The 12484-nt window shown below is 30.6% G+C and overlaps 1 protein-coding gene across 1 annotated transcript; it reads left to right on the top strand.

Annotated features, from left to right (window-relative positions):
- The first annotated feature begins 7333 nt into the window (after positions 1-7333).
- On the top strand, positions 7334-10614 carry LOC106116921 (odorant receptor 4). The gene is given in 9 exon segments (XM_013310980.1): positions 7334-7610; positions 7697-7849; positions 8070-8252; positions 8397-8601; positions 8933-9030; positions 9105-9220; positions 9389-9477; positions 9572-9638; positions 10555-10614. Coding segments are annotated over 9 exon segments (1248 nt in total).
- Positions 10615-12484: the final 1870 nt, after the last annotated feature.

The raw sequence follows: 12484 nt of genomic DNA, 5'->3' as shown, positions 1-12484 counted from the left end.
TTTTGAAGGAGGATATTCGATGAGATTATTATTCGTCTAATAATCTAACCTAATAACATTGCGTATAGTGTCTGTTCTATTTTATGTCAAAGGTTTTAGATAATTCTTGAGTTTGAACCAATTGTATGCCCAATAGCCTTCTCCATTAATAGATTATTGTTTCCAGTCTCTTCCAAACAAGCATAAAACCATGAATAGTCGATACTGGCCCAATCCGCGGCAGAGCCATAAACAAGAAACTTAACTGAATACTATTACTACATGCGACGTACAAGCAAATCCAATGTTTTTAAAAAGCTATTGATTATTTTTTTAATTTTTATTCTTGTAGTTAATAATAATTTTATGTTTCTTTATATAATAATATAAATTTATTTTATAATATAAATATAATTTTTGTGTATTCAAAAGGTAGCGAGTACTAAGGCAAACAGAGTGCGGTTGAAGGAATGTTTACTTCTCGTGTCTAGTACGCTCAATGCCGTAAGCTTATGTTGCTCTTTGATGGTAACTTGATTGAATCAAGGGCCCTTGTACTGTGGTTCGCCTTTACAATTTTTTTATATAACTCCAACGCTCGTGTTTCTAAACAAACTCACGTATATCTACGGATTTTACTGGACGAAGTAATAAATAAGTTTGCCTACGTAAAACATGATTTATCAAATTTTACTTTAATGCCCAATTAACGTTCTACTTCGTTACTATCATTTATTATTGCGATTATGTGCTGTGAATCCTCTAAGAATTTTACCAGCTCTAGCGTAATTTACTATCGGGATGTACACTTTCGTAACACGGTGGGAAAGGTCTTTGAGCAATCAACAATGCAAAATGAATACATTGCCTTTTTCTATATAACTCGTTGAAATATAATCGAGGAACGATATCTAAAATCTACCAAGGACCTCTACATTAACTAGTCTATAGATGCTACAAAGGTTTTCAATTACGAAGTTAAACGAAAGGTTCTCAACCATTCTAAGATCCGCATCCTAGTTATTCATTCACTAAATTGTCGAATTTAGTTCAAATCCCAATTTATATCAAAGAGCAGTCTGCTTTTAATGTTACTACAATTTATTCATAGATTAAAATAGTGTCAAATTAAAATTTAAATATACAATTTTTGTAAATTCAATTTTAATTTATAAGTTTAAATCTTTGTATGTTTTTTTAAGTTTTTAATAAACACAGTTGGTTTTTACACAAATACTACTTGTGACCTTTGATTTAAAAGCAAAAGTAAGAAAAGTTAAGTTGTAAATTCCACACAAACACCGAACAGATCTTTCCAAATCTCTTACAAAAGAACTTCGTAGACACGACCCATAAGATTAAAGAAAACTGTTTTCTTTTACCAGTTTCTCACAGTTGGTTTTCACTACCGCTACGTCTTTTATCTGTTTCTTTAAAGATAATGCGATAATGCGATGCGAATCTCATAATTTAAAACCAGAAACCATAAAATCACCACCCCTTAGTCTTGTTAAAGGCCAAGATTAGCATAATTTAAATTTCACTTAAAGCCGTTCAATGATTACCAAATGAACCCTTAGTGTTGAAATCTTTACCAAGTAACTCCTTGCATGAGTTAACTTAATTGTTTACTAAAATTTAAAAAACAAATATTTACTTATGGTTGAACTATATGTCATACATAAATACATTATCGATATTGTATTGTAAAAAGAAAAATATTACAAACTATAAGTATTTATTGTCATTTACGTTTGGTCATAAAATAAAATTGCCCGCCTATTTCATGATTTACGATCACCATTATCCCAGGAAATAGGCGAGATATCAAACAATAGCCCACAGAGGACAGTGTCAATATAATACTCACAACTATCGGTTTTTACTAATATACTTTTGCTTTTATCATTTATATTATATGTATTATTCGGGTCTATCGAGCAAGATATCATGGAAAACATATACTACGTTTTAATACGTTTTTACTCTATAAATAACCCATTCTAAATTTGTAAAATTAATTAAAGTTACAAAATACTTCCAAAGTTAATATTACTAAAAGTGTTGTAAGAGAAAGACAGGATTTACATTTTATTGTTTCTAAGCTTCGGAAAATAAAAAGAGTAGGGTCGAGGTCAAAGTAAGTGTGGTTTAATTAAGAAACTTCCCTTAGAACATTTATTACGGCGCCCGTACAAAGCTCGATGTCAACGAAACGAGGTTTATTGGCCTATTTCTTTATCAATACGACATTGAGCACAATTGGTGTCGAGCCCAAATCGTATCTTTGATTTCTTGACCCCAAAATATTACAAACACTTGTCAACAATTATTAACATATCGTCATCACCATCATCATCATCATCGTCATTGCCATCATCGATTGCCCACTGCTGAACGTAGGCATTTTACTAATAGTAATTTGTTAAGTTGAAGAACTCAAATTTTACTTTTAACTACTTTACACTTTAATGTCATTGATTGATATCATTGTCAGATGTGTAATACAAAATGATAATATATCGTTACCTCTTTATTTGATTTTTAAAAATGAAATTGTGTCCACGGAACCTCTACAATTCCTTTCAAATTGTTTATGAATGATTCTTTTTATGCCAGCGCGAGGAATTGTTCCAAGTAATTGCTTCAAATTTGTAAAAATAAGAGGTCTTGTAAAAAGAACCTTTTTAAGATGCTTTCTCTCAAAGTATTTATAACATTCTGTTTTATATGTAAAGTATTATAAAAACGTGGATATTTTTTACGAATAATTGGAACATTTGCACCATGCTAAATTATTGGCTTTATACTCGTATGTAATTCATGGTAAAAATCACTAAAACGTGAAAACCTCAAATGCCTGAAAATATCCCGTCCCCGGTGGGGACGTGAGAACTGAAGAAATCGTCATACGTCATCAGGGGTCTCGCGTCTACAGTAATTTAGGTGTGACTAATCCTTACCCAAATACGCTTGCCCAATGTGAATTCATATAAATTCTGGACGTAACTATACATTTGATTGGAGACAGACGTCATTTGTTTGGAAATTTTCCTTCGACGTAATGTCGTCGAGATCGCACAGTAAAGCAGTTTATTAGTTTAAGTTACGACTGTTTAATGTCGCGCTTTGCTTCTAATGCGTATACTTAATTTTTGTTTGTATTTTGTCGCAGTAAACAATGAACAGAAAACAGTTACATAGAAATATATTTAGTTAAAAATTAGGTATAGTTGTTTGCTGACATTTTACTAAAATCCTACTAAAACGTTTTAACAATAAGGTTCCATCTTAATTTCATACTATTATTACTAATATTTATAAATGCGAATGTTGGAATGTATGGATGACTGTTAGAAGATGTCTCCAGAACAGCTGAGTACAAGAAATCGCGGAAAACAAGTTAGTACAAAAAATGACCGAAAATGAATATTGAAGTTAAAAGATGTACCCATTCCTCCCTTTTTACTGTACCAATTTTAATTCTGTAATTGTAGTTTTTCATATTAAGTATAATAATATACTGTATTATAAATCTCACAACATCTGTGTACAAAGAGTAAGAAGTGCGGAAAGTGTACAGAGTCGTCAGGAAAGCGACGCTAACGAGCCACTCAGTACGTGCTACACACTCATCAGCATAGTCAACGAATATAATAATCAGCGTTATGTAAAACACACCAAAAAGTATATAAATAATTGTACAAAATTACGCTACTATCTAATATACTACTATCAACTATGTGGTCGAAATTTGTTGTCTTAAAAAGTCTTGTTTTTTTTAAATTTTGTCCGAAGCATCACTAGTTATTCTTTTACTAAAAACAAATGACAGTAAGTACAGTAAAACAAAGTTTAAAAGGGGTCGACAGCTGCCTTCGCAAAGTTTGTAACAACTGGTTCAACGATATGTATACTCCACTCCGACTTTTCATGCTTCGAGTAATTTTCATTTTACTTTTTTTGAAACAAACTTAAATTTATTTGGATTATAAGATTAAAAATTATTATTATATTATTAAGAGATTTGGATAGTAAAAATGCTAAATAAATATTTTTTATTTTAACTCAAAAGGTTCTTATGCAAAATTGTATGTGCCAGTGAGAAACTGACAGCTGTTAGCCGACAGGTAGCTTTGTGACCCTACAAAGACAGAGGCTATTAATATTTTAACAATGCTTCTAGGATGCCGTAAAGCCGACCGCAAAGTTTACACTGCGTTTACTGTACACCCTATGTTTATTTAAACCAGCAGAAACTTTACGATAGCCTTCAACCATTTAGAATACAAAAACATATTATGTTTATTATTTCTTTGGGCAAATTACGGCGTATATTAAATGGATTAACATGTACTCCTGTAGTAGCATGTAATAAAAATTATAGCGTGTTTCACATTTTTGTGACTACACTTTAAAACAATTGAATGTAAAAATACAGTATGTTTTAAAGTAAATCATTACCATGTGAAATATTATTTAAAAGAACACCCTAACCGCTTTATTTTTAATATCCTGTTACATGCCTAATCATTAATCTTTCAAATGATGCTTTTCTTTAAACTTTATATTTTAAAACTACAATACCAGTGACACCTAAGCTCCAAGAAACATCACAGAGTCGTTAACGCAACGTTTAGAAGAAAAATCGTCCTTGTAAATTATATAAATAGCCATCGTATATCATTAAATTATTCCACTTTTTACCGCAATTTGTATTAAGTTAAATTACACAAACAATTTTCCCTTATCCATTTTTACTCCATTTAACCACAGAGAATGCTTGCTAAAATTATGGCTTAGATACTAAAGAAAAATTCATTTTACAATAGGCATAAGCAGACATTATAAAAAGTCTACTCCACTCTTTTGTATAAATTTTAATGAACTACCAAAAAATCACACTGCACCTAAAATGTACCTATCTTATTCATTGTTCGTATTTTAAAAGAATTTAAAACGTTTTCGAAGCTTTGTACAGATATTTCAATGGCCCAGGAATTGGTTTTATAACTGGCCTTGTCACAAAAGACTGATTCATCTACAAATTTTTTTGAGAGAAATTGAACACAAATTTTCAACGATAGCATATATCCGAACAGAGGTTTAATAAAAAGGTGTCCCTTGATTACTGGACCTATTTTTCCGAACGAGATCAGCATCTTTTTGCTATCGCGATTTAAGAAGGATATTTATTTACCGGGTATAATCCGAGTCCAACGTAAATATTTATCAGAAATATAATATTTAAAAGACTCGTTTATTCATATGACATTCGCGTACGTTTTTACTAATTCAGTATTTGAAACATACACTAGGGAATAACATACATAGAAAAAGTAATGCACAGAAAATCTTACTAATATTATAAATGCGAATGTTTGGAGGTATCTCCAGAACGGCTGAACGGTCTCGATGAAATGTGGCATGGATGTAGATCACAGTCTGGAAGACACAGAGGCTACTTATTAAGTTTTTTTTATACCCCCCGGGTGGAGTTGCGGGTGAAAGTCAGTCTTCAAATATATGAAAAACTATCAATAAATCACAAAACAAACAAATAAACACATAAAATGTAAGAATTGATATTGTAATAAGTATTCTTTTAATATACTATTCAGACTAAATAGCATCATGTATTAAAATACGAAGGTTTAAAATATTACAATAGCAAAATACAAGCCACGGCCGTACTTAAATAAACAGAAGTCAATGTTGAATAGAAAATGGAAAAGCAGCCGCTTAAGAGCGAGTGAGGCGTGACCCAAGCTTTTGCGAGACCTATTCTCATGAAATACGATGTTTTCGTGCACACAATACTGTTAAACTTTTGCAAAACACGGGGACAATGCATGAATTATTTTTTTCATGCATCAAAAATTTCGAATAGATACGGTAGAGACTTTATTCCATTGAATGGGTTAAAGAATAAACTTTCCTAAATTTGGCTAATTCATAGTTAAAATGTACTAAAACATTTATAATTATTTGCAAAATACGTACTTATTACTTTATTTTAAATTAAAATATAATTTCTAGTTCAATTTGACCAATTTCAGTTTTATTGTGTAATCTAACATCTGCATAGATATAATTCTAACAGCGAACATGTAACACAAATCGAACCGACACTGCAGCGACGTTTTCTTTTTTAAAATTGCAATCGAATTTGAACTATATTCCCATTACATAAGAATATATTTTGTGTAAATTATAAAGAAATATGCGAGGGACTACAATGCAGTTGGACATTAAACTTCGGTGGATATCTAAACTTCTAATATATACGCTCAATTTGTTACTGTGTCCAACGTTGTCCAGTAGAACTGCATCGGAATATAAAATGTTTAACGGCTTAGTTTTTAGAAAATTCATGAAAAATTAGAAATAGCAGACTAGAACTCGTCATACTAACATAAACACTTCAAAAATATTCTAATGACGTCACTTTAATCTGTTTTCACACAAAAATACTACACCGGTGCGATAGACTTTAAAGCTGGGGTCTTTCTATGTGGATAACATAAAGTTATTATGCATACATACTCGTGTACTTATCATATATTAATCGACTGTGTTTTTTTATTTTATTTTTTTTTCACTATAACCAGTTTGCATCTTTTTAATTCACCAAAAATAAGATTATATTCGATTTTGAATGTCTGAACATAATTATGGAAAGTTAATTTTGATATTATTAAACAGTTAAACGGAGTTTACGAAATTCGGTTAATGTTATAAAAATGTTAGTTTTTAGGTTAACAACTTCCACGGCGCTTTTAATTAAAAGCTTGCATAGCTGCAGGTTAAGTTTTAACGAACACATCTGTTGCTTTTCACTATTTGCTTTGGGTGGTTAATGTAGCTAACATTTACTATTCGCATTTTCAGTTTGAACTGGTAAGTTCCAAAGCGCTCTAACGCACAGACACAAAATGCTATCGAAATTAAAAAATCTAAATCCTTATATCAATTCATCTAATCTATTAATTCATAATAACTTATTGTAGTCCGACAGTTTGCCTAGTAAAAAAGCGAACAAGTAAGTTTTTTAACAATTTTTACCTCGACTCTAAAACAGTCTAAACACTAATTACTTTATTAAATATTAATATAACATTTTTGATACCAAATTAGGAACTTAAAATGAAATCCGCTATAACGAAATGTCGGAGATTGATTAAATATTAAGCAGCTCGTAACAAAGTTTCAAAGTAATCCATTCGCTAACTCTTCAAAACTTTCCCTTGTACACTATTAAAGTAGTCAGGATCTTAATTATTAATATGAAAAAACGTGTATAAATACTACCATTTTGGATGTATACCATTGTATCGTGGTCATAACAACCAATATGGCAGTAATAAGCAGAGAGACGGCGAGAGAAGAAATTCACAGGACGTTGAGTCTTTGCAACTTTTTCACGCGTCAAATCGGTTTTTCTTTCACTGATGATCCACCAAGTACTGCATTCGATCGTTTAAGATCTTACATTTGGTTTGCTATATCTGCAACTTTATTGTTTTTAATGCTGAGCGCAGAAATTAACTACGTCACTTTGAAGTTAATTAAATCGTCATCGGTTGTGGAATTCGTTGCAAGTTTACATATCGTTGGATATGATACAATGAGTAAATAATATCTATATAATTTAATATTCAATATAATAGATGGAAAAATGCAGTAAATACACTTCCCATTGCTTATCTGTGTTTAGGTTTCGGAAAATTACTGACGATTTGGTACAAAAGAAATGAATTTAGACAATTGATAAAAGAACTGGCTGACATTTGGCCAATATCCGATGATGATGAAGAAGAAATAAACATAAAACGAAGTCGAACTTCCTCCCTGCGAATTGCACAATTTTGTAAGTATTAACTACGCGAAATGTTCGTAGATACTACGTTTTTAAACAAGAGACTGAGAAATATTGTTTTTCTTGGTCAAAGTTCAGGTGCCTTTCAGACAAGGAAGATTCATTTTGTTCAAAAATAGTAGACCTATTTACTAAACTTATAAAGTTATATAATACTTTACGAATTAAGCTATCAATATCACCAAAAAAATACATATTTTTTAAATTTCAGATTATGCCTTTTGGAACGTTTTAGGAGTTTGGTTATATAATTTAACTCCGATAGTTGTGTTTGTATATCACAAGATACAAAGTGAGCCTGCTGATTTAGGATTCATCTGGCACATGGCATATCCATTTGACAAAACCAAACCGATATATCATGAAATCGTGTTTATTTTCGAAGCGTGTGGAGGTAAGTGTGTTACTTACGTTTTTATAGATAGATTGTCAACTGTTGTATAAGAAAATGGGAGGATAATAAAAGAGAGGAGTATGAAAAGTATCATTATCAAATGAAAAAGAGAGAGAGGGAAAAGTTAAATTTGTTTTTTTTTAGGTATGATCTCAGTGTGCTCTATGCTTGGATCTGATATATTATTTATGACAATGGCAAATCACATTAGTTTGTTATTACGTTTACTTCAACTGAGGATCCGTAGATTAGGCAGTACAACAGTCAGCAGCACAACAAACGGGCAACAAGTCCAAGACACTTATCATGAAATTATATCGACTGTAAAAACTCATCAACGATTGATCACGTGATTATATATATTAGAATGTTTTATTTTAAACATTTAATTATTTTTAATACACATTTGATTTGGGTCACAATGCATAGTTAACTAAATAACGTTATCTTAAATCAAATATGGCGGACGGCCTAAAATGGCGGACAGATTAAAACGGCGGCAGGACTAAAATGTCGGACAGATCAAAATGGCGGATGAATTATTAACATAACGTGTCGCTTAATTAAACTTCTACATAGCCAATTTTATAAAACTCCACTCAATACTCATGTGTAGGAAATATTTATTGTTTATTAATGAATCTGTGTAAGTGCTAGTTACTATATTGATATATTTTCAGATACGGGAATGATTTGGAGAATGCATTTTCACTTGTTAATCTTATTAATGTCTTATTAAGTTCGGTTGATATTTGCTGCGTTGTTTTTAACATTGTGAGTTACCTATATCATATTTTAGTTGAATTAATATAGAACACATAATTCATTTACTTTGATTAGTTAGTGTAAAAGTTATTTGTTAAAAGCTTTTAGATCCATGGTTGGCAATGAGCAACAAGTTCTTTTTGGGCGCAGCGCTCACCCAAGTCGGCATATTATGTTGGTATGCTGATGAAATTTATACCTCGGTATGTATTATAATATATTACTGTCATGTAATATATAACGATACTGTAATTAAGTAACGATTTGGTATACAAAGTTACATTAATGCACATAATATTATGTATATTGTTAAGTGCATTCAATAGCAACTTCATAAAAGTTAATTAACTTCGAAACTATGCAACTTTCAGAGTTCAGGTGTTGCTGACGCCGTGTATGAAAGTTCCTGGTACATGGAAGACATTCGTTGTCAAAGAGCGCTACTTATTTTGATGCAAAGGTACGTTTGATACATAATATTTAAAACCCATAAAATCAGGCGTTTATCGTCCAGAACACAAATACTTAAAAATGTGTATATCTCTATATTGCAGGTCACAAAAACCTTTGTATTTCACAGCTTTGAAATTTCACTCCATAACAATGAGTACATATAGTTCGGTAAGAAGATATTTGTAATATTTTTTTCTTATAAATATTACATCGATAAGGATCGTCATAAAATACGAGCATATTGGTTTATCTAGCTTCCATAGAGTCCATACCATGACAGAAACATTGTATTGGTAAGCACCAACCGCCCAGAGGTTAAGGTTATTAAATTATTCTCTTGAACAATATCCTAGCACAAGCCTCGAAATTTAATTAAATACTTAAAAAATATAACTTTGCGCGTTTCGAATAGGGTTGCCGGAAATATATTTAACCCTTAATGTGGCAAGATTGTTTTTTTGAAGAAAACCAAAAAAAAAAGTTAAAAATTAGTTTATAGTGATCATATATTTTTGTAAAGTTGTATATATGGTATACTATACAAAATGAACATAAGGGTTAATAACAAATGGAACAAATAAATTTTTATAATATATTATCGTTGAGATATCACAACGGCGTACGCAACAATATTTCGGCCTTTTCTCCCTTGACGCCCATTGCTCAGGATTATGAATAATATTTCAATTATATTACACTCATCAATTTTTTAGATAAAATATGTTTGTTAGGTCGCTAATTTAAGTTTCCACTGAGGACATCGGAGCCTACCCAAATTAGGGGTGAAAAGGACATAGGGAACCACACTGTCCCAATGTCGGCTATCGTGTTTTATCTATATTATTTTACAGTATTTGTCTTACTCTAGTTTCAAGATTGTCTATAAGGTCGCAAAATGATGGATGACGCCTTCAAATAAAATTCGTTTTGCTACATTTATCTAAATATTTAATTTCAGGCCAGAGCCGAGGGTATGTTATGATCGATACATCAAAGTTGAAATTTGAAGCTCGAGAGGTTCCGTGTCTCATCACAGAAATGTTGGTGTTATTTATAAAAATTATTTTCTTCGTACTTTTTTCAGATTTTAACATCGTCCTATTCTTATTTCACGCTTCTCTACACCACATATCGCAGAGACTAAGAAAAATATAAGAAAAAACAAAACATACAAAAGAAAAATATAGAAAAATGAGACATAACTAAAATGTATTTTTAATTTCCGATTATTTTTACTATTTAATTTATACTTAATTCTTACCAATACATTTATAAATTCACCAAAATTTATTCAACAATACCTAATTTCTACGAGAAATGTCCCCAATAGACACTCCCACAAACTTTGGCGTCGTAAATTTTCTCTTCTTTTTGTTTCGACAAAGCTTTTAATATTGCGTAAAATCGGGGCCAATTTGAAAAAAAGGCAATTTCGTGAAATGAGGAAGGTTCCTTCTCAAATTCATTATAACGGGACGTGACGGAATGCGTACTCTACTGCCTTACATATTAAACCTATTGATCATATTGAATTTAGAAGTTCAAGGATCATTACTTTCCTTATAAGTATGTATATTTAGCATTTAACATACTTTTAATTTTATCTTTGGCTTTGGAAAATGTGAAAAGACTTTTGCCATTCCATTCCCGCAATTGAAATTTGAACTCAACAAATCAAGTTCTAAAACTTATTTTAATTGATGAATCTTTTGTATTTATTTAGGTTCTTTACAACATCGGAGCAAAAACTTTTTAATTGGAGTTTGTCTCAGAACTTAATTATCGCAGGTAAATTATTGCTCGTATAACAAAATAATGTTTAGAGATAATTATAGAAATTCTCCTAAAGTTATTGATAACATCACCTTTATTTTTATTTAATGAATATTTACAATACAATTTACATTGCTTCCTTCTGCAAAATTAGGGTATATTTTCAAACGTAATCAGCTGTCTTAATATTGCCTTATGCCAATTTAAAAAGTGAGCAAGAGAGTGTACGTGAAATTCTCACTCGAAGTATAGAGTAAATTTTTATTGATTTTTAGTACGAGTTAAATAAACTACAACTTACAACTATTTTATACTTTTTAGTGGGTTTCTGATACCAAAATCCCTGTATAATTTTTTTTGTTATCTCTGTTTTGTCAAAGATAATGACAGATATGACGATATGTTTTATACAGAGATTTTGATCTCAGAAATCAACGGCTAGTTTACAAAGTTTATGTACAAAGACAGAAAGCCGTTTATCCGTTAGGATTAACAGTTTCAGTTTTCAATTGATCTCTCGGACGTTCGTCGGTCCCATTAATTTTAAACGTCAAAGCCCTGCTTTGAATACTAATAGCGGATTACTTGTTAGCTCCTCCTAAGGACACGAATACATAATATATTAAATGGTTTTACTGATATTCTAAAAAAATGCCTAATTAAAACTTACATTTACCGTCGATTCCTGAGCTTGGTTACTAAAAGCATTTTGTTCGTGCTATACATGAAAAATAAAGAAATTAACAACGACTACGACAAATTTCCTATGATTTTTTTAGTTATAAAAGTTTTCTGAGAACTTTATATTATAGAAAATTTAGAATTATCCTAATATAAATATGTTGTTTGAATGTTGAAATTAAAAGTAAATCACCTATTAATACGTAACATAGAAATTCTTACAAATTATTTTTAATATTTCAGGTGACTGAATTAAATTAATTAAATTTGCGATCAATTCTTATTACAATTTTATTTTATGTTACGTAAAACATTTATTCATTTTCTCCATGGATATCGCATTATTCTGCTCATAATCCCAGGGGCGTTTTCAATCATAATTAGTTCACCTTCTCTTAATATTATTATATTAGTTTTCGAGTTGTAATTGATTGAAAATAATATCATAAACTTAATAGTTTCAATCAGCTATTAAGACTGATTTATGATTTAAATTTCAAATTGGATACTATTAAATAATAGTTTTTATAGGTTAGAACTTCAAGCGTATAAGATTCCAA

The sequence above is a fragment of the Papilio xuthus genome, unplaced genomic scaffold (assembly GCF_000836235.2).
Source record: "Papilio xuthus unplaced genomic scaffold, Pxut_1.1 DF827680.1, whole genome shotgun sequence".
Taxonomy (NCBI): domain Eukaryota; kingdom Metazoa; phylum Arthropoda; class Insecta; order Lepidoptera; family Papilionidae; genus Papilio; species Papilio xuthus.
This window is presented reverse-complemented; position numbering and strand designations above follow the sequence as displayed.